Source organism: Bos indicus, chromosome 11 (genome assembly GCF_029378745.1).
Source record: "Bos indicus isolate NIAB-ARS_2022 breed Sahiwal x Tharparkar chromosome 11, NIAB-ARS_B.indTharparkar_mat_pri_1.0, whole genome shotgun sequence".
Classification (NCBI taxonomy): Eukaryota; Metazoa; Chordata; class Mammalia; order Artiodactyla; family Bovidae; genus Bos; species Bos indicus.
Window position 1 is genome coordinate 26076211 of NC_091770.1, and position 24631 is coordinate 26100841.

At 35.8% G+C, this 24631-nt stretch overlaps 1 protein-coding gene across 1 annotated transcript in view; it reads right to left on the reverse strand.

The window, feature by feature from the left end:
- LRPPRC (leucine rich pentatricopeptide repeat containing) overlaps positions 1–24631 on the reverse strand; it is a 100286-nt gene that overhangs the window by 34829 nt on the left and 40826 nt on the right. The window contains exons 16-25 of the mRNA XM_070798575.1: positions 22771–22828; positions 21578–21684; positions 21279–21356; positions 20904–20948; positions 20459–20563; positions 19355–19485; positions 18563–18648; positions 16933–17140; positions 9306–9430; positions 8684–8790 (exon numbers count right to left, since the gene is read on the reverse strand). Coding sequence (XP_070654676.1) covers positions 8684–8790; positions 9306–9430; positions 16933–17140; positions 18563–18648; positions 19355–19485; positions 20459–20563; positions 20904–20948; positions 21279–21356; positions 21578–21684; positions 22771–22828 — 1050 coding nt within the window. The remainder of the gene's footprint in view (positions 1–8683; positions 8791–9305; positions 9431–16932; positions 17141–18562; positions 18649–19354; positions 19486–20458; positions 20564–20903; positions 20949–21278; positions 21357–21577; positions 21685–22770; positions 22829–24631) is intronic.

Consider the following 24631-nt stretch of genomic DNA (forward strand, 5'->3'; position numbering starts at 1 on the left):
GGAAAATGGAAAACCACCACTCTGGCTGCACGTCCTCTAGCTGAAGTAGTAGGAGGACAATCAAATGCACGAGGAGGAAGGGACAAACAAAACCAGTAAGAACCAACTATCTATCCCCAGAGCCAAAACAGCAAGGAGTAAAAGGGCATCATGGTAAGTATTAAACCTTTCAACAACTGTCCTTTCTCTACACTCTCCAGAGACAGGCTTAAAGACCATGTCTAGTAAGGAGGAAAATATGGCTGAGCAAGTCAAACCAACCATCTGTCATTAACTAAATATGATCCCAGTGTTACAGAAGATACTAAGTAACTCGTGGGAGAGAGGGAGTATAAACTGGCACGAGAACTGACATCTCCTGAAATCTGGGGGACAGACGCGGAGGAACTGGAGAAGGAAATGGCAACCCACTCCAGTATTCTTGCCTGGGAAATCCCATGGACAGAGGAGCCTGGCGAGCTGCAATCCCCGGAGTTGCAAAAGTTGAACACGACTGAGCACACATACGCACACCGTGGGGGAACCAGCTCTAAAATCCCTTCTTTATATGTGAGATCCATTTTGGCTTATTAAGGAAGGCAAATTAGAATAAAGCCCTGAATCTGATCTGTTAAAGAACAAAGGAAGGAGGAACGAAGGTTGGGAGACTGCTATAATCCAAAATTTTGGTCCTAAGGCAAAGTCATAAAAAGAAGGGATATGCCCCCTGAGAAGATAGCAAATTTACTCTGGCTGAAATGTTATGGAAGAGAAACAGCAGAGAAAGAGAGAAGGAAAATTCAAGAAAGAGAAATTCTGGAGAAATTTTAAGTTGTTTTGGTGATTCAGATATTAAAGGTTGAGAGATCATGGAGGCTGAACTGAATACATGAAAAAGAAAGTGAAAGTGAAGTGTCAGTTGCTCACTCATGTCTGACTCTTTGAGATCCCATGGACTGTAGTCCACTAGGCTTCTCTGTCCATAGAATTCCCCAGGAAAGAATACTGAAGTGGACTGCCATTCCCTAGTCCAAGGGATTTTCCTGAGCCAGGGATCGTACCCAAGTCTCCTGCATAGAAGGCAGATTCTGTACCATCTGAGCCATCAAGAAAGCCCCATATTGAATACATAAATATATCAAATCAACAGGTCCAACACCTTAAACTTAATGAAACATTATATCTTATCTCAATTTTTTAAAAAGAGAGATCATGGAAGCAGAGGCAGAAATGGTGTAAGTGTACCAACAGAAAATCTGAAATTTCCAAGTCCATGACAACTACTAACTAAATAACCTCCACACTCACACCCTGAACTGAAGTTTCACCACCCTAATTACTCCTCAGAGTTGTTCTGTGAGGCTCACAGGAAGATGCACATGAAAATCATTTGAGAAGTGTTAAAATGTTACTAATATCAGTTATTCTGCTTAGCTTGTAATCTAGGTTTGAACCTTAAGACAGGAGGTTAGAAAGAAACGCTAAGTAAGTTTAAAGTAGACTCTTACTCATCTTTGTGTTTGTATTCTGAGAACTTAGCTGTAATACCTGAGCTGCTCAAAGGGTTAAGAATAAAACTGATATAATTCTCTACAGAAACTTTTAATATGGTTATTTAACATTTCATGTCATTATTTAACTTTCTGTACTTGTTTGTACCATCTCTCCCTGGACTTAAGCTGCAATCTTAAAAACATAAAATGAATTATCTAAAGTGTTAATTTATTTAAATGACCCACAACACTTCTTTCCTGGGAGGCGAATGAACTTGACTAAAAGAATGAAGTAATTTTCTCTAAACAAAGAAACACCACCCTATTTTATCATAATATGTAGCAAAAGAAGTATAGGACTAAAATACCAGAACTCAGGAGGCCTGGGTTTTAGTCCAATCTTTGCTACTATGAACCATAAAAGAGGTATCATCTATAAACACACAACAAAATTTTTGTCTTTATGCATCAGGGGCCTTAAAAATAATAACATATGATCCACTTCTGAGAAATGATCCTAAGTAAATAATCTGAAAAACAAATAGGCTAGGAGGTAAAGATGTGAATTATGATGACTACTTACAATAGTGAAAAATGTTCTCAAAAGAGGAATGGGCAAATAATCTTATAAAAAGAATGATGTAGTCATTAAAAATGCTTTAGAACAGTTCTTACTGACGTTCAGAGAATGCAGAGAGAGCAATGTAGGGTGAAGAAAGTATTATGTAAGCTATATGATTCAATTTCAAGTATATACAAAAGAAATAAGCATTGAATAAAGGACAGAAAACCTACAAAGATGACTAGATGAGTAGAGGCACTGATAGTGAGTCTTAATAAACTTGGTGTATTTTAAACAGTAACACATGTTAAGCTTTACTTGAATCTATACACAAGCGGAGGGTTTCCCTGGTAGCTCAGCTGGTAAAGAATCCGCCTGCAATGCAGGAGACCCCAGTTTGATTCCTGGGTTAGGAAGATCCCCTAGAGAAGGGATAGGCTACCCACTCCAGTATTCATGGGCTTCCCTGGTAGTTCAAGACGGTAAAGAATCCACCTGCAATGTGGGAGACCTGTGATCCCTGGGTCGAGAGGATCCCCTGGAGAAGGGAATCCAACCCACTCCAGTATTCTTGCCTGGAGAATCCCCATGGACAGAGGAACCTCGTGGGCTACAGTCCATGGAGGCTGCAAAGAACTGGACACGACTGAAATGACTAAGCACAACACAGCATCCACAGGGGGAACAATCAGGCTGCCCATCATCACTGGGAGACAAAACACAACACACAAAGTGTATTTATCTGATATTGAAGTTTACAAAAATAATTTGTGAACATTTCCCCAGTTGCACATTTCATTCCAGAATGTGCCAGAAGAATACTGGAAGGAACAAGGGACAGTCAGCCTACAGAGGATGAGAGAAAAGGGTTTGACTTCAACACAAGAAAGAACATCACAGAGAAAGCAGAGCATAAAGCTAACATTCAGTGTTTAACACTGTCCTAGACACTCTAGATGTGGTCTTAGCAGCGTTGTCTGATAAAGCCTTAAGAGAAAGAACAAGGATAAAGAAGAGAAGTCCTGTCCTGCTCTGGGGCCTTTGCACAGGTAGTGTCCTCTAAGTGAGATGTTTTTGCTTCCACTCATTACCTGCCTTGCTCCTAGTTCATCCTTTAGTTCTCATCCCAAACATAACTTCCTCAAAAAGATCTATCTAGTCTTGAAACAGATACTTTTATAGCACGTTCTGTTACAATAAAACAATTATTGCACTTTCATCTTTCTAAAGTCTATCTTTAGGACAGACTGTAAGATGTGATCCATAACTGTTTACTGAAGGAAGGAAGGGAAGAGAGAAATGGAGGGGAAATTGATCACACTGGGAAGACACGCAAATTTTAGAAACCATGCAAATTTTGTCCACCACCTTAGTTAAAGGACTTGACCCAGTTTTAAGTTACGAAATCTGCCAATGCCAACTTTATAAGGTGCTGGGATGGTGCTGTTGTCAGACCTCAATGTATCTCAAGTCAGAGCTTAGATGCTCTTATGCCTCTGTTAATTCATCATTGTTGTTTGGTTGCTCAGTCATGTCCAACTCTTTGCGATCCTATGGACCACAGCCTGCCAGGCTCCTCTGTCCACGGGATTTCCCAGGCAAGAATACAGGAGTGGATTGTCATTTCGTTCTCCAGTGGATCTCCCCATGTCTCCTGCTTGGCAGGCAGATTCTTTACCACTGAGCTACCTGAGAAGCCCTTAATTCACCATAAGTCAGTTCAGTAGCTCAGATGTGTCCAACTCTTTGCAACCCCATGGACTGCAGCATGCCAGGCTTCCCTGTCCATCACCAACTCCCAGAGCTTGCTCAAACTCATGTCCATCAAGTCGGTGATGCCATCCAACCATCTCATCCTCTGTTGTCCCCTTCTCCTCCTGCCTTCAATCTTTGCCAGTCTCCTCCATACTTTCTGCTAATTAAGGTCACTAGCATTGAGATATCTACTATTACGTATCATTTAAAATGACTGAGTAAAGTGTCCTGAAAATCCCCACAACCACTATCCTAATTCAGATCCTATTAATCTTACTGTCCCAAACCTCCTTTCATCGATCACACATCCTTCTGCTAGTATAAACTTCTTCCTAACATTGCTGAGAGTTCACTGTCTTCTGAATGAACTCCAGCCTGCTTATTCAGATACTGAAGGGTCTCTGCGAACAACCTACCTTTACAAGGTATTTCTTTTAAATCCTATACCCCAGGATGAAAGATTTATTTAGGAAATCAGGAAAAAAATAAAACTGGCTTTGTTTGCAGATGACAAGATCTTATCTGTAGAAAATACTAAAGACTCCACCAAAAAAACTATTACAACTGATCAATGGATTCAGTAAAGTTGCAGGATACAAAATCAACATAAAGAAGTCAGTTTGACTGCTATCCACTAGGAACAAAATATCTGAAAAAAAAATTGAAACAATCCTAATTCACAACATTATCAAAATGATTTTAAAAAACCAAACAAACCCTAGGAATAAATTTAACCAAGGCTATGAAAGATCTGTACATTGAAAATTATAAGACTTAAGTCAGACACACAACACACACACACACTCATGCACACAGAAGTCCTGCCATTTGCGACAACACAGACGGACCATGAAGGCATCATGCTAAGGAAAGTAAGTCAGAAAAAGGGGAAGACTTTATGATTATCACTTATATGTGAAATCTAAAAAACCCAAACTCCTAAAACCAGGGCATAAAATGGTGGTTGCCAGGGTCTTGGGGGTGGGGGGAACAGGGAGATGCTGGTCAAACAGTACAAACTCCCAGTTCTAAAATGAGTAAGTTCTGGGGATCTAACATACAACACTGCAATTAAATCTAATAATACAGCTTATGTACACACACACTCTCATGTATTTGAATGTTGCTAAGAACAGATCTTAAATGTTCTCACCATAGAAAGGGTAATTATTACATGAGGTAACAGAGCTGTTAAATAACACTACTATGGTAATCATTGTGTAATATATAAGCATATCAAATCAACAGGGTGTACACCTTAAAGTTACACAATGTTAAGTGTTACTAATATCTCAATGAAGTTGGAGGAAAAAAGGAATTATTTAAAGATTTCCCTTTCCTACTTCTTTGCTCTACCTCTTAATACCTTTAACACACTTCCAACCCCATCAAACTCCCAAATGTGAAGAGTACTACCACATCCATCAATCCGCACCTTAAACCCCGTTATCAGTAAAGTCACCGTATTTCCTACATTAAGAGTAAGTTTCTCTCTTGAACTCTCAAAACCATTTATATTTTTCTTATAGCAGTTAACAATTATCAGTCTAATACAGATGTTATCTTCATGTATTAATGTTATGTTCAAGAAGCTTCACATTAATTCCTTGAGAATCAATCTAGGTCTGATTTACTTTTCTCTCCCTTAGCCTTTCTTGTAGAGGAAAACAACACTCTTTCTGAATATATATAGAATAAGAATATATATATATATCCTCATTACTGAAAACTCAAGAAAATACAGAAAAGTATATAGCAAAATACCAGCTATAATTCCACTCTCCTGCAATAAACGATGGTTAGAAATATAAAACTATGTTAAAACATAATACATTTATGATATATGTAAACCAACTCATTTTAAAAACACAGGTCATATAACACACCAAATCTTGTCTTGGTCTTCATTTAAGGAGAGCATAAAATATGACTGGTTGACTGGCTTATCTTATCTCCCACAGTGCTTAGGATACAAAGAAGCTTTATTGCATATTTTGCTTTGGAAATTCAACCCTAGTGAATCTACCCTTGGATAACACACTGTTGCATTTTGGGGAATGATAAAAATGTTGTTCAGTATTTATTATGTTCTTTCATATGCTGGTACTGTCCTCATTTATTAATATTCATTACTTTTAAGATTTTCAATAATCCTTAGAAAATCACAAAGGAGAACTCCAGGCCTTGAATTTTAACAATCAAAATATCGAGTTCCCCTTCCTACACTGCTGGTGAGAATGTAAACTGGTATAGTAACTATGGAGAACAGTATGAAGGTTCCTTAGAAAGATAAAAACCGAGTTACCGAATGACCCTGCAATCCCACTCTTGAGTATGTATCTGAAGAAAAACACGATCCGAAGGGATACGTGCACCCGGGTGTTCATTGCAGCGCTGCTTACAATAGCTAAGACATGGACGCAACCTAAATGTCCATCGAGAGAGGAACAGATAGAGAAGATGTGGACCATACATACGATGGAATACTACTCAGTGATTAAAAAGAATGAAAACTGCCATTTGCAGCAACATGGATGGACCTAGAGAGTGCCATATTGGGTGAAGTCAGTCAGTCATAGGAGGAGAAATATGGTACGACATCCCTTATATGTGGGATCTAAAAAGAAATGATATAAATGAACTCACAAAACAGAAACAGACTCACAGACTCCAAGAACAAGCTTATGGTTGCTGTTGGGGGTGGGTTGGGGGGGAAGAATGGGGAAAAGGGATAGTTAGGGAATTTGGGATGGACATGTACACACAACCGTATTTAAAACGGATAACTAGCAAGGACCTACTGAATACCACATGGAACTCTGCCACTTTGTGAAGTGGCAGCCTGGATGGGAGGGGGAATTTGAGGGAGAATGGATATATGTGTGTATATATATATGGCTGAGTCCCTTTGCTGTTCATCTGAAACTCTGATAACATTGTTTGTTAATTGGCTATACTCTAACACAAAATAAAAAGTTAAAAAAAAAAAATTCAAGTTCTTACTTTAATTCAACTCCAACTAACCATTAACAAAAAAAACTAAAAATGTGCCTCAAATATTTCCATATATTGCATACCTTGCCGTCCTACCCTAGGGTACTGCAAAAGGATTCTGTAAAGCTATTCTCTATCCTTTAAGCAGTTCTATACACTTTCACTATAAAATTCTGCCATCAGTATACAGCCATTCCTAAATGATTACACTCAACTAACTGTTGTACACTGGCAAAACCTTAAGTAATTAAGAGGTAGCCTCCTTCTCTTGCCTGTTCACGTGACAAGAATGTACCTTACACTAAAGCATAATTTTGTGAATTATGTGGTGTGAAGAAGACAACAGAGTCTTTACCTTTAAGGGGCAAAGAGGATTAATATTATTGATTACTATCATAATCCAAGAAATATGCAAGCTGCTTTACATTCTAAATTATGTGATTGAATCTTAAAGAAAGATACTATATTCCATTTTATAGATGAGAAAGCTTAAAAAGGTTTAGTAACTTATTCTTTATCACAATAGGAAGTAAATGACAAAAGGAGAACCCACTCTTAAGCCTTTTGCTCTTCCTATTACGTCTTGCTTATTACACAAAGAGAGGCACCTGCTTTCCTGCTGTAGAACTTCTAATCGCTATTGTCTGAATACCTGAGTTTTATTTCTGCTCTGATCGGTGCCTTACTATATTGATAACATGCATACAGAGGAGCAGAACTCAACAGGCAGACAGCTCCCCTCATCTTCAGATACCTACGCTATGCACTTCAAGTAAGAGAATTTATACCATTTCCCAGAAAATACAAATGAACTACTAGAGCTACAAAGGCACCTGTCCGAGACAGTACACCTTACTTCCCTCTGCTAGAAGGACAGACTGGATTAAAGAGGAAAAAAGAAGAAAGTTCTGAATTAATTTCACAGTCCTTTTTCATGCTAGACGTTTCTCTTCTTTGAAAAATGTCAAGAGAAACTAGTAATTTTCTGGGTTGTGTGCCTGTATTTTCAAATCCATTATACGCAGTCATCAACATAAAAGCAAGGAGGCCAAAGACTACGTCCATGTCTCGTCCATCATGGGCCATCCATCATGGGCACTTTTGGGAAAAGACATGGGTAGCAAGCAGTAAGGTCTATCTGAGAGAAACATGATGACTGATATATTTACAAGTTTATTTTACACACATTAAGCAATATCTAAGATGATGTGTCCGTCTTCTATGAAATGACTTTTTAGGGGACACAGGACTGTTTTAATAGTGAAATTAATCACAATTTGGACAGACTTCATAGTTGCCCTTTGACTTATCAATTTCAGTAAGCAAAATTTCAATCAAGCCTAGATAAAATATACTAATCCTAAATAGCCCAGGTTTGTCACCTACCATTTCCCATAAGCTGCTTACCATAGTGAAAAAAAAAAAGAAGAAATTTTAAATTAAATGCCAAACAGTTGCAGACAGCACTTGTTTGGCTGATTAACTTGTAGACAAGCATTACAAATAAATCTGAGCATGGTCTGCAGCAAATTAAATTCCACTGCTTTTAAGAACAAAGAATTCCTTGGCAAAGAGGATTAGCAACTTTACACCCAGGAATGCCAGTTTAATTTAATTGTTCCACAATCCAAGATTTAATATGCAAATGTCATTTTGATATATAACAGTGAATTTAACAAAGTGAAGAAACAAATTCAATATACAACCAGGCTGCCTTTTCTGAACTGTAATTACATACAATAAAGAAGCTGGCCGAGTCTCCCCCCAACCCTACATTATTGGGACTGAATTATATTAACATGAATCAAAAAAAGTGTAATTAAAGGTTAAAATTTTAAAACATATTCTAATTAAGAGTCTAAATAGCTGTACAATTACAATACTGTAGTTAACATCATACCTCAATGATCTTCTTGGCCTCTTTGTAATTTCCCGTTTGTAGGAAGGCAAAGAAGAGATCATAGAGCATAGTCATTTCACCCTGTTCTTGGCTCACAAAGTCCATTGCTAGAGAGGAAAGAAGAAAATATATTAGAAGAAAAAATATAGAGTAACACAGTATCACTTGAAGAATTCTGAACAAATATCAGAAAACTTTAAAATAAATATTCAGAATAACTTAAAGCTTATAGCTATATGAAACAATTTTCTGTCACATTCTTTACCTAACAGCATATATTTATGACATTAAGCACCTATGACTAGTTTCAAAGAGAACTGGTGAGATTAAGGATGAAAATCCCCACAAAGACAGCTCATCAAGAAGTGGAGCAAAAGAAAAACAACAAAGGGCAACTTTTCAAAATGAACAGTTACTAAAAACAAGGACATCTGTAATGTTAAAAAATTTACCTGATATTCTTCTCTTCAACTCAGAAGCGCAACAAAAGAAAAGTTTCTCTGGATATGCTTGTCTTTCTGTTAAATTTTCTCCTCACAGCAACACATTAAGATTACACAAGCAAGAAAGAGGAGGGAAAAAAAAAAGACTAACAGCCCTAAGATATCAGAAGGTGACTAACCTTTCTGAATTAGCTCAGTCTCGCCTTTCTCTATCAGCTTACACAAGACATCATGAATCCTTGGCAGGATTTTATACTTTTCATAGCAGTCAATGGTGCTTTCAAGAGCAGCAGGTAAGTCATCCCTTGGAAACAACAAAATATTAACAATGAAAAAAATATATCTAATTAATCTGAGAGATACACAATGACCAGTCAAAAAGTACACAGGCAGCTTTTACTTAAGTAGACTACCACAAAGCCAAAATGGAAAAACAAACAAACAAAGAAGAAATAATCCTTATATAAAAATCAATGTTCAGAGTACAGACATCATTAGTGGCTCCTTGCTTTCTCTGCTTCACCTTTTATTATTTCACTTGCTAAATGGCACTTTTTAGAGAGTCCAAAAGATGAAGGCATTTCGTCATATTATACAGAAGTTGCTATAAGAATGCATTATTTCTAAAAACAAGGACTACTGTCAAATATTTTTTCCAACCACTTAAGTTTATGGTTCTCAATTTCAGATTTGGGAAACTTTACTAAATGTGCATCAACGGTCATCAAGAACTTTTCAAGCACGTTCACCATTCTCATCATAATTTTCAAACTGTTGCCTCTCCAGATAAGGAGGAAATAACTTCAGGACTCACAGTAGGTGTGTAATTAATTAGAGCAAAAAGATATTTTCATTAAGTTATTTATTAAATAAGAGTATGGAAATATATTCTGCTGCTGCTGCTAAGTCGCTTCAGTCGTGTCCGACTCTCTGCGACCCCAAAGACGACAGCCCACCAGGCTCCACCCTCCCTGGGATTCTCCAGCCAAGAACACTGGAGTGGGTTGCCACTTCCTTCTCCAATGCATGGAAGTGAAAAGTGAAAGTGAAGTCAGTCAGTCTTCGACTTAGCGACCCCATGGACTGCAGCCTACCAGGCTCCTCTGTCCATGGGATTTTCCAGGCAAGAGTACTGGAGTGGGGTGCCATTGCCTTCTCCGGAAATATATTCTGTGGGTCCTCAAAACCTCTTTTATCCTTTGGGAAACAACAGTATAAGAAGTTATTAAGACCTTGGGAAAGCTGTTTAGATAATGTGATCCATGTCTACCTGCCACTTTCCTTTATTTTTCAATAGATGAGGAAATTAGGGCATCTAGAGATTGACTGATGAGCCTAAGGCCACTAGGAAGGCACTGCCATCAGGTCACTGGACTCCCCCTTTCAGAGTACATCTAATTACACATTATGCTCTATTAAAAAGCAATGTTGTTCCTTTAACCTAATAAGGTGAAATAACTTGGAATAATAAATTTAAAAGATTATTTAAAAGAAAGTATGAAATGTACTTAGAAAACAAACAAACAAACACGGTTACAGGTATGGACCAAAAAGTACAGCTAGTGATAATCTTTGTGGAGAAAACATATTTCTCTCACACGTGCAACAGTTTTTGAAAGGAAGAAAAGCCTTTTAAAATTTTCCGCTGAAGCCCTAACATTTTGGTTCATTTTGGTTCATTATACAAATGTTATGTTGCCCTAGACTGAATTACTATTTTATCCAGATTAAGATTTTAAACTGTACTAAGAAGTACAATACCATGAAGAAGCGTTAATTTCACTGCAATAATACTGACACAGTGAAAAGGAGCCGATCGGAATGGAACTCCACCTCATCCCCTTACTGAGCCCTGTTTACAGCGCATCTTCTGGTACCCCACGGAGTCATTTGAATTTTTGTCATTTGGGGTGAAGACTAAATTATAGGTTAATTTCAAAACTGCAAGTAGATGTTGCAGGCTAGATTACTGTCATACAAGGGAAATGCTACAGAAGCTACCACATATGATATAAAGCTTTATATAACCAGTATTTTCCTTTGCTTCAGATACAAGTTAAGTTATTACGTTTCCACAATTCCAGTTAAGGGAAAAACTACCAAAATATTTTCAAAAGAAAAACTAACACATAACAGATTTTTAAAAGGCAGGATGATTTGCTTTTTCAGGTCAATTCCCAAACTGGAATAGTATTGTATCTCAATTGTATTTTCCCTACATTAGGTCAAAGCCATCAATAAATGAATGAATAACTGTCCGGTCAATCAAGGAGACACACTAATAGTCTTTGGTCTCCAAATATATGCTTCTGAAGATTACACACGCTCAGAACAAAAACAGAAAAGGATGGCAAAATGGAAATAATTCATATATATATGTTAGTAATTTTAAATAACAATGTCACTGATCCCAGGTTGCCAACAAAATGAATTAAAAATCTGTAATGAAACATTTCATACCTACTGATGATAGAAGTAACTAATGACTAGTCATTTCTTTTCAATTCCTATTTACATTCTGACTTGCATTTGGCTGGTTCATGTAACTTTAAGAAAGAGACAAAAATGTCCACTCCTCATATAATTTGATGTCATCATTAATCTTTCCTATTTAAGCCTGAAAATTCTGGTTATGGAAATGAAAAATATGAGAAAGTATCTAAAACTGACATTGCTACAATAGTTGTATACTCATAGGACTTTTGAGTTTCAACCCTAATTGACAAGTACTACACATAGCTTGGCTATAACAATGTTACACATTTCAAGAAGTGGTGATAAAAAGTAGATTATCTCAACAGTTGAACTCAAGGATCTTTGGGTCTCCTCTCAGTGTGAATACTCTAACGTGAGGTTCTATGAACTGGAGCTTAGTGGGTTCATCATCTCAAATGTTTCACACCAGCAGAGAAAACCATCACATGACTACTACTTGTTATTAGGCGGGATTACATCAGTAAGTGCAGCAAAATATCAAATGGAAAAAGGTTGAAACCGCTTTACACCCAAAACGTGGGGGAAGGTTCAATTAATCAGTGTAATTCTATATCCTAAAACAACTTTGCTTTCCTCTGTATGCTTTAAAACACTAGAACTGATTTAAAACTCTACTCTAAATAGAAATAAAAATTTAGCCACTGCTATCAGAAACCTCAAATAATACTAAGTGAAAACCAACTCTAACATACTATTATCTCTAAGAAAAATCCACTATGATATTTTCAATGACTAGATACCCCTCAAAGTATTTCAATGATATACATAATCTTCATAAATAAAATATATGCTAATAAAAAGTAAGCAATCATTTAAAAGTATTTGTGACTGATGCAAATTAACTCAATATGACTTTAATCAAAATTCTACAAGCCGATGAAATAAAAGCAGAATCGAAGAAAGATTTTATAACAATACCAGAAAACAAAGCCCTCCTAACTCAAATTTCTTTATAAATAAACTAGAAATCACAAATGGGTTTCGTACAAACTTGAACTGTTAGAACAAGAGCAACCAGTGATAACTATCTATTTACCTATCGATAGCTTTAAACTTAGTCTGCTTACCCATAACTTCCAATTCAGAGAGTATACTTAATTTAATCAAAATTTTAAATGACAAATATTGATTTTTTTAACTGGAATAAAGTGCTTCAACATTATGCATAAAGTGCTGGTGAAGTGGCAATTTACCTAAAGAGCTTACTGACTGAAAAGCTCTCAAAATCTGAAATCACTAGAGAAAAGAAGGTCGTTGAGGGGGGAAAAAAGTTCAAAACAAGGGAGAGGGGGAAAAAACACCTTAACACTCTTAAACACCGACTATTCTATAAATCTTAAGCAGATGTTCAGTGTGGAAAGAAATCATTCCAGGAGAAACCACAGACTTTGCAAAAATTATTCCGTTAAGAGAACCAGTCCCTGAAAGAGCTAAATGTTTTTTTTTTCTGTTCATCATCTATAAATGAGGAATCTTCAAGGAGACTGGTGTTGCAATTACAACTAATCCTCCCCAAAAAATTAACTGTGTTGAAGGCTTTGTAATTTCCCTAGGTACAATTTAGCTGTCACTTACTTTAAAATTTACTCAAACACGCGTTCGGAACAGCACTAACTTCACATGTCAAGTGCTTTCCAGCCAATTGAGTCTAAACTGGAAGTCGGTGTTAAACAACTGAATGATTAGACAAGATAGCTCATTTCCCTGCTCTTTTGTTCAGAATAAAATGCCACATTTACATTATCAGGCTCAACAGGATTTTCTGACAGAGGGAGAAAAAACCCTACTGAACACTGTCCGTACTAAGCACATGAAGCCTGTCATTTACCAATCATCCTTCAAAAAGCAATAGCCATGAATGTAACTTAATTACGACCCAATGATCCTTGACGAAAAATCATCTTATCACTGTCCTGTTCCCCTAGGGCAAATGAACCACTTTTGTCCTTTGGCACGGATGATGCTAAATTCTTAATTGCAATAATGGAGTAAAAGAGCCAAACCTCCTTAATTTCCTTTCAGCACATAAAGAGTTTTACTCTAGAAGGCACGCATTCCCATAAATAATAAAAGTATCCAGTACAAATGAAGATGCCAAAATTAAAGGGGAGTGTATATGACAATAACCACCATCCTAAAAAAGTGTATTTCCCACTTCTGCAACACACTGAAGTGTTACAGTATGTGAGTTTTAAAATGTACTGGCATAGGTTCATCGTACAGAAACTGTGACCTTTATGAAGAACTCAAGATTAACACAGCAAGAATTCTGGGAGGATTATATGCACAAGTCCATGATTCACTTAAATGAAATGCATGTGGGTATATACAGCTTATAGCACAAATCAGCACAGAAAAATCCTTAATGGAAAGCAGAAATTAAAGTTTCTTTGATCATTTGCACTAAATAATCCAGTTAAACAGCTTCAAATATTTTTCATATGCAATGAAACCAAAATGGATCAGCTATACAAGAAGTGAATCTGAAACTGCATCATACAAATTCTTAGGCTTTTAAGACTAATGGCCAGATTTCATTAATTTTATTTCCTTTACCATAGCATAAAGACTAATCAAAAGCTCTTTTAACCTACTTTAAAACATTTTTCTTTCTTTCTTAATATGGAGTATCCAGGTCATCTTTCTGAATTCAGAATGATTTCAATTAAAAAAATATTTAAGTAGTTACAAAGGAAAATGTTAAATGTTCATGTGGACTACATGTAGACATGTGGCTTATAGAACCCCAATGTAAACGAAACACATGAAAATTTTGTTCAATTTAGCATGCTTCTTTTCTGTTCAGTACAAGCATTATTTTGATAATACAAATCAGATTAAACAACTTCTTCAAAATTTTGCAAACCCGTCATTATTTTGGATTTCCCTGAGCAAACGAATAAAACAAAATGCATTATTTTTCATAACAATAAGGATTTTATACACTATCCAGTAACAAACAGATACAATTACATTTCTCCTGTGTTTTAGCCAATGCTGGAAAAATCAGTTCAAAATTAAAACCTACTGAATCTTAAAGATCACCTTTCTAAGGAACTCAACCTCACAGATTTGTTCCAGAATTACAGTATGTAAGTGACAGCCTTCTTCACAGTCTGGCAATGATTTTCCAAAAAGGAAAGGATGAAGATTTTGTACCATGCTTTGAAATGTTTCTCTTAATTTTACCTCAAGTTTGAATAAAAGGCTCATTATCCAGATGAGCTTATACCTGCTGAGGCCAGTTACATGATATTATTGAAGACCAAACATATTTAATCAAGTCAAATATATGTAGGCTTTTGGGGAGGCCAGTGTAGTTAATCCTAGTACTGCACTTGTCATGATTCTGAATAGTTAGCTATCTTCCATCATTTGGGAAAACACAATTGAAAACAAGTTTCAAAATCAATGTTTTCCTCCAACTTAGCCCCGACTAGGAGTGTATTATTACTGTTCTCTGCAAAACATGAAATTTCTTTTATCTCCTTAATTTCTTCTTTCTGACTCTAAAATAGAGTCGACAGAAAGTTTTTATCATGACAGATGAAACTGAAAGATCTTGTCAGGGAAAAAGCCTCTGCAAAGCACAGACAGCAAAAAAAAAACAAAAACAAAAACAAAGTTAGGCAAATAAAAATAGAAGGTAACAATTTCTCTTTATATCTGAAAGCAGTAAAAAAAAATCATAAAAGGTACTAATTTACATTTCTCTAGCCCAATTAACAGGGACAGTCAAATTTAACTGAGACAAACAAATCTCTGTACTATTAAATCAGAAGCACAGAGTATGCTCCATGTTAACATCTGAATCCCATGCTTTTTCCATTTTCCTTTGGGGGAAGTTCTCCTCGGTTCATGAGCCCCATCTGCAGACCTTTCTCGGAAAACTTTTCATCTTCTGTCTCACGGTATTTCTGTTTGTAAGATACTTCTCTACCATGGCCTCATTTTCATTGTTAATTATTTTATTTTTGCCCACTGATGGAGGAGGGCCTAATTCTTCTGGGCACTGGGCCCATTTCTTTCAAACCCCTATGCAGAGCTCCACATGCAATCTGCAGAGATGCGTCTTTTGAGATCATCAAAAAAATTCTTGGAGGAAGCATATTAATTACAGGATTTCTATATAAAGTTGGCTGTGAACACCAGAACTCAATAACACAGTAATTGTTTGAATCACTATTCTTTAAAAAGATGTAATGCTGAGATTGTGGAGGTAAAGACTTAGCCAAATCAGCTAAGCTGATAAACTGTTTTTTGATTGGATGTCAAAGAAAGTATTTCACAAAACATTTGTGTGTATGAACCTGTGTACACATATATACATATGTATAAACATAACATAGTTAGATGTTTTTTATTCCACACCTTCAATTCAATATTAAATCATTCATTATATTCAATTAATTGTGCTCTTAGTAAATAAAGAAAAACTACCAGAAATTTGGGAAGAATGTGAGTACACTAAGATTTATCATTTATTTTCTCCTGGCATTGATACAGCAACATCCAAACTAAATGAGAAAACCTCAATCACAAAATAAGCAAATTAGAAAACTGTGCTAAGTCATGGAAGGGAATGGCAATGGGGTAAGATCTGAGAAATTTTTAAAAACAGAAAAGAAAAACAAATGCTAGAGGAAAAGAAGGTAATAAAGGATGCTTTATCATCTTACTGAAATGTTTCACTCCGTACTAGAACATAGGTTGACTTTATGATTTACACTTGAAAAAAATACCTTAAATTGGGCACCAACATGAACATTCCAAACACAGACATTTTCAAACTCAGTAAACTTTACCCTATTAACAAAATTCATCTTCTTGTCACAAGACACAGAGACATCTTCTACAATAACTTACCAAAGCTACAGTAACTCCTGTGTTGGTATACGCAGTTAAAACACTACACGGAAAAAAGGATCCCTCAAGAGACACTGCCACATCACAACATGAACAACAGTGATGAAGCATAACCAAAAGCCCTTGAGAATCCTTTCTTATATTTATTAATAATTAACACTTATAAGGCTCAAAACTGGGGAAAACTACATTTGGTTTCATGTAGTATCATCACATGCCCCACCAAAAAAAAAAAACCGACATAGATCATTCCACTGAGAAGTAATCCATAGGACCACAGGATTGTTGGCAATTTTAAAGGTCACCTACACCATAGACATTCTCTTATTCGGTGGCAAATAAGGCTTCCGCAACATCACAGAGAATTTACAAAATAAAATCCCTGTATGATTAGATTCATTATTTCAATGCCAACATTCAAAACTGAAAATTCAATTAACTTACTTTTCCAGATATAGGGTGACCAATGGGGAACTTAAGGTGGTAGATGGTTTCGCTAACCCTAGGGTCACGATGGCTTCATGCAACTGTTTTACTGTTTCAGTTTCACCTCGTAAAGCTGCGCCATTTAGGATGTGGAAAAAGGACAAGACTGTTGCATCTTTGATAAGAACATCCTTCTCTTTCATCTCCTTTAGAATGTTAATAGCATCTACAATGAAGTAGCACAAAAGACCCTTAGGTAATTTCATGTAGGGAAAACAAACTGCTATTAAAACAGCATTTCAAGCCCAGCAGGAATGTAAATTCTAGTGTATAATGCCGATTTCAAGTTAATTACTACTTGCATTTCTAAACGAGACTACAATTATAAATCCACAATAGCATGGTTTTATCATTTCCCTGCAACTTTGACTACAAATTATAGATAGGGACTGTGTGCCCACTCTGCACCACATAACCCTGTACGGTCTGCCCTATAGCTGTAAGATCCTCCTAAATGGATGCTTTTATCGTTCAGAGCTAACATCTGCTAAATCACACCATTGTTTCTTCAGCAGATGGCTTGTCAGGAGGCCAGATAATAAAGATGTGTTTACACTGTATATACAGCCAGACTAATGGTCTGATACCGATAGGGCCTGTTTGCTATGTCGATACTAATTAGCCAAGCAGAGCCAATGAAAGCTTTCCAAAAGACTGCATGTTAATACATTAGATTCATTAAGCTTCATTAGGAAGGCAGAAACAAACATTTTAGGATATGGAATAAGTGCATTTTTATAATGTTGTTATTAATTACTGCACACACAAAATGTTTTGACCACTTTATAGAAAGTGATTTTAAAAAGGAGGCTAATCTTCATAAAGGATTGTCTGTGTTAGAAAAATTTCCTAGGGAAAAATTCAACGATTAGGTCAAATACTTTCTCCATACATTTTTCTCTATAATGATTTAAAAACAAAAAATCTTCTCTAGAAGTAAAAGGAAGACAGGGAGGTTTTTTTTTTAAAGTTTCAAAATAAAGCCAAATGAGAAAGTTAAGAAATAAATAGTTAAGAATAAATTATTAAGTGTAATTATATTAGGCTTAGCATTATCCCAACTATAAGAAAGTTAGAGGATACACATCAACTATATAATCAGTTAGGCTCTCCCTGCAAACTTCTATATGAAACCTTATTGAAGTATACATTTTGTTAATGTTGTTAGAAGTGAAGACAAAGATGCCTGCAAAATTCATATTCTTAAATAAAGGTTATATTTACAGGATTTATGTTCAGCCTTCCAATGTTCTTAAGCAAAAACAAAGCCATTAGTGCAGGCATATAGGCAAATTGTGCCATAAGTCATGATCTTCAAACTCAATCCAAACAGCAATGCTAATAAAAACTAGCTGCAGATATGCAAAAAGCACTGAGCTGTGCAAATGTAAATGACAAGCTTGCCAATCCATTAAAACTAATGGCCTACACTGTCCATGCAGCTCTGGTTGGATTCACATGCAAATTTGTATGCAAAGTGTTCAAGCACTTTGCAGAATGGACATGATATACCATTAGTATCAATTCACATGTTATTCCAGTGGCAAGATACTCGCATCACACATTTCCTTTATGTGCTGATGCTTACCTTGGAGCTTGCCATGTTTTCCCAATACTTTAACGAGTCTTACATACTTGCCGGTGTCAAGGACAGCAGAAGAATCTAAACGGTCACTAAAAATGAAAGCCATATTTATATAATGTTAGAAGCTGTTTAACTGTTAATAGCAGTGCAGTATCTACTTGATCACTTTTCTAAAAATCTCAGAATCTGAATTTTTATTAACACTGGCTTCAACCTTTTAGTTCAGGTTATTTTGGGGGCCCTATACAATCTACATGCAATTATATTCAAAGAAGTAAAAATGTAATATTACATGTATACTACATCTTTCCATCTGCAAATGATACAAATAAGGAACGCTTCTGTTGCATGGCACTTAAGGTGATTCTCACTTTGTTGCAAATATTGAAATACTCCCAAGAGACATTTTTATTTGGTAAATCTATCAGTGGGAAGCCAAGGATACCTGAGAAATGGACAGAATTCTGTTTACACTACAGTACAGAAAGGGGAATATTTAACAAGCTTTATATAATAGTTACAACATCACTGTTGTGATATGCAGTTGTATAATCAAGAGGAAAAAAATCTTGGCTTCAAGGAATAGAATGTCTTATCACACTTAAACAAAGACTCCTTGCTGAAAACAAGCCATAATTAATCAAAGAGTATTACAGTATGAAATTTCAAAAGCACTCACAAAAGAGAATTTTTAAACTTTACATTATATGAGAGTGGTATTCACTCTACATGAGCCATCAAGGACTATATAGCAGCATAAATGCTGATGATTTGTTTCAGTGCCAGGGTACTCACAATTCTCGTTTCAGGTTCAATGCATCTTCTGCATTATCATGTCGACAGCACAAATTTATTAAAGCTGCATAGCCACCGACAACCATATCTGATTCATATTTTGCCTTCAATTCAAGAGCTTTTTGCATGTTCTAAAATAAAGGAAGGAAATGAAAAAGAAGAAATTAATATACAAGTGTAAAATTTCTAGCTTCCATGTTCAGAGTGTAGAAGTTAACACTACTTTTAAAATAAATGGATACACATTATTAACTTCATCTTGCTCCCTGGTATTTTTAATCCACCTTCTAAAAGGCAGGAAAGATATATATGAAGGATTCAAAAGATTTGTTATCTGCGCTGCAAAACTGATCACTATGCTAAATTTGATGTTTTAGGTTTAGGTACTGTATTATGAAAAAAGACTTCCAGATTAAATATGTACCAGGTGAGTCCAATTTCCATGCACAGAAATATATATTTCTGTTCCTCACAGTCTGTAATGTGCAGGAAATATTTTAGAATTTAATAGCGCCATATTATAACCTTAAAGTCAGCTGTATTTTTTCCCCCTAAAAACACAGGCATACGACCAAATGACACTGAACTAGAAACTGAAAAAGTCTAGTGATATACCCCAATTGCAGACACACACTAAAATGAGCACAAAGTACAGCTGGACGCCTGCTGAAAAAAGGCAAGAGACCCTTTATCTCAGAAAGAGCTTTTTTCCAGCAGGAAAATGGAATTTCAATCCCTGCATTAACAACCCTAGTAATATTTGACTTGCAAATGACTACTGCATGTATCAGTTGCTTGACAATCTAGATATGAGAGACCGGAGCCATGGCTTGAAAGGACATTTGGCATGTATGATAAACCTATCACGGCTGTTACTATCATTCACTTTGCAGATTATCGTAAACAAACTACGGCAACCCGAAAACATGCCATTCAAGGTGTAGCTGAAGTTAGTTAACCTCTCATTTAATTGCATTCTTCACAGACATGATGTACAATAATCAATTGTAAAAATAATAAATTTCATATTGGGCTTTGCTTACTTTTATCTGTAAAGAGTTTTTTACCTTAATAGCACATTTAAAATATTTAAACAAACGTTACCTCTTCTGAACATAGCATTAATATGAGCTGCTTTAGGATATCACCTATAGGTTGATTTTCAGCTTTTAGCTTTTCAAGCTTAGACTCCAAATCAGATGATGAAGGCTGCGAAGTAGAAATGGGAAGAAAAAAGAAAGAAATTTACTACAAAAAAAATGCACCCTTTGTCACTCTTCTCTTTAAACTGCCCTTTCCTAAATGTCATAAATGCTATCAAGGATATTAAGGTGGGGATCTGGGATGGGCTCAAGGGGTTTATAAAGCTCCTGATATTATAATGCAGATTTCTTAGATATAATTTCTGGTAAATGGCTTTTACCAACTTCTTAGAACTATGCTAGAGGCAAAAATGTTAGGAACCACCGGTTTTAAAAGGACATAGTCTAGAACTCTCATTAAATGAGGTTATTACAGCATGTAGAATCTACTCAAAGAACATACTTACTTTTCTAGAGTCTGTCTTCTCTCTTTCAACCAATATATTAACATCCTAAAATCAGGATTTAAATTAAGATTAGAAAACATATGGAAAATATACTAGCAAATGTCAAAAGCAAATTTTGGAAGTCTCATTTCATGTTTCCATTTTCCAAAATTTTCCTGAAATTCTCTTCAGACTTTTTAACCACTGTAAAAAACACTTTTAAATACATTCTTCAATATATAAATAGCATTCACCAATAATCAACAAAAAGCCTTGTTTTAAAGGCTATCATTTAAATAAACTTTTGGCCAAAAGCAATATATTTAAATAAAACTTTGACATGCCTCTATATATAAATTAAGCATTTTAAGAAGTTGATTATTATTTCACACACACCTTAATCAATTCAGGAACATGGTAGCTATCCAGCAGATTACGAATGCCTCTGTAGATATTTTCAGGAATTTTTACATTCTGTGCAAAGGGGAGGGAGGAGGGAAAAAAAAAAAAACACACAAGTTTTAGACAACCAAACTGAAATTTGTCTAACAGAAATTATCTCGGACATAATTTAAGTCTCCAACTCATGTATGTCATTGAGAAGTGGTCTGGTTGTACTTAAAAGCAGCAATTTCAAATCTAATAGATACATGTCAGACAGGACAGGCATTATATAGCAAAAAATGAAATGGTACCATCTCCTTCAGCTGATGGAAGTATTGTCTCAAATGCTCCTCCTTGGCCTGTACCTCTGAGTCACTCATGCTGTCAATCAAGTTATAAAGAAAATAGCCAACAGCTTCTGTGGAAAAAAACAAGAGAAAGCATTCCACTAAAATTACTGACACTGTCATGTTATCAAGATTAATTTATAAGAAATCATTTTGGTGTGAGATGTCACCCTGATGAGAGGCTCTGAAATGGCAACAATGATCACTGAGGCATAGAGATTATGTGGTTTGGGAGCACACATCTAACTGGTGAGTGAAAGGAATATTAATTATTTTCAGACCGAGTGACAGCTTTTCGGTACTGAATCTTACTTCAATCTATTTTTTTCTACCACTCTGTGACAGAAGTGGTCCTGCCCAAGGCCTTACCCCTTTCCTGTCCAAATCACAAATAGTGAGAATAAACAAATGCCTCCTATATATTTCTATATTAATTTTTGGTGGGCAATATTTAGGGAAACATAAAATTAGAGGATTGGTAAATGTTGAGTATAGAAAGTTAAATAATTTTAATAAGATGTAATATTCCTGTGGAGAGCTGCCTATTAGCCAATGAAAAGCCGAGATTAACAAAGATGTTTCATAACAACAGTAATTTTCCTATGCATCCAAGCATAAAATGTATAGGGCCATGTGTTAATACACAGGATAGAAAAATACGAACTTTCAAGAAAGATACCATATGGTTTTGTGTGTGTGTGTTTTAACAGAAAACCACATATGCTAGGCTTTATTACATGAAAACAAAAATCATTAAATGTCAAAATAATGTATTTTGGGTAATAAATAGTGGAAAAATCTACAAGACCTCTTTATTATTTTATATGTCTAAATTATACCTGCAAAACATTAAAATCACATAAACACTAAAGATTACTGATTTTTAAGGCTATTTTGATGGATGCTATAAGAAGCATTTCCTCAATATCTGAAAAGAAAAACCCTCCCAACCCTGTCTTTAGAAAAACAATTATGGTAATACCAAACACCTCACAGATCTCAAAATGATGAGGTTATCAATGTAAAGATTTATAAACAAATGCTTTCAAATTTCACTTTCAAAAACAAAATGTTTACTGCTGTAATCCTTCTAGCCCATCATTACAGAGAAGAATGGATTTGTGGATAAGTTACAATCATCAAAATTGAAACGCTACCCGTTGGTCCTGGGGGCTCCTGGCAATAACGTCCATCCTTGTACAACAGTTCTGTTATCTGGTAAGACAGAAAATGCGTGCATTGCAGCAACAGAAGCAAACTGGAACAAACACAATCTGAAATTGAATTCTTGAAATAATAAAGCCTCTCCCCAGTAAGGTATTACTCTATGTCACAGCAATTCAACACCACCCCCACTTGCCAAGGAGATTGTTTCGTTTTTAAATAACAGGTTAGTCTTTTAGAACAAAAACAAAACAAACCCATGTTGAAGGAAAACTGCAGTATTTCATGATACATCACTAAGAAAACCTCTCAACTGTTCTGGTTACATATTGTTTTAAATAAACTGTTACTGTAGAAAACAGCTTATAGGAAGTATCAACCAATGTTATTTGTCATTGTACTGTTTTTGGTCTTGCTGAAATTCAACCAGTTTCCTCCTTTTAAATGAAGTTTTACAGCAGTAAGAAAGTAAAATATCCTGAAACACTAAATACTTGTTTTAAAAGTTTTTCAACATTTTGCCAGTCATTTTAATGGCGTTAAAACAAAATGGAGGCTTTCCTGGTGGCTCAGATGATAAAGAATCTGTCTGCTATGCAGGAGACCTAGGTTCAATCCCTGGGTCAGGAGGATTCCCTGGAGAAAAGGGAATGGCAACTCACTCCAGGATTCTTTCCTAGGGAATTCCATGGACACAGGAGCCTGGCAGGCTGCAGTCCACAGGGTCGCAAAGAGTCGGACAGGGCTGAGCAACTAACACTTACTTACTTAAAACAGAAGGGGGTCAAAAGTTGTAATGTTTGTTCTCATTGATTCTTATCAACTGAAATCACAGAAACTACAAGACTTACTCTTCAACATTAACTCTACCCACAAAATTTCAATTAAAAAAACCCAAACCTATTTGATGACAAAAACAATTACAAAACCTATGATACTGAATGTAACTTTTGAACACAGTATTTTGACTATGTATCAACAGGCTGAAGATAGTAGAAAGGAAGCATAGGTTTCTGAAGTGATATGAGCTACAAATTCTCAACTACTTCATGTGTATACTACAACTGAACTTATTTGCTCTTTAGATAGTGTCTGCTCAGTTGCTAAGTCATGTCTGACTCTTTGTGACCCCATGGACTGTAGCCACCAAGCTCCTCTGTCCAGGAGATTCTCTAGGCAAGAATACTGGAGTGGGTTGCCGTTTCCTTCTTCAAGATAGTGTTTGGCCACAGCACAAGTATTAACAACTAAAACTACAGTTACTTCTCTAACTATGTATTTTCTAATATGGAAAACTAGGTAAACCTGATCATATCCCACTTCACTCAACAATGAAAGCATGATGTGATAACAGCAATCAATCCAAAGGACAGTAAGGTAGAAACTATTTAAAAGCAAAGCAAAACAATCCTATCTACAATTTTTTTTTTAACCAACCCAGACATGTAGAAGATAGACAATAAATTCTACCAAAAGTTGTAGCCATACATTAGACATATGACAGCCACATTAAAACCTAATTTAAAAGACACATTTAATAAGCCAATGAAAAAGTCTTTATAGCCAAAAAAAAATTGCTTATAAATATCTTAACCACCTATTATAACTTACATAGTATGAATGGCCGTTTAATACTAAAAACAGAACTGAATGAAAATAAGATTTTAAGAAATATTTAAAATGGGAATTCCCATCAATAATGTGCATTCTGATTGTGTTGTTGTTTATTAGCCAAGTCATGTCTGACTCTTTTGCGACCCCATGGACCTTAGCCCAACCAGAACCTCTGTCCATGGGATTTTCCAGGGAAGAAAACTGGAGTGGGTTGCCATTTCCTTCTCCAGGGGATCTTCC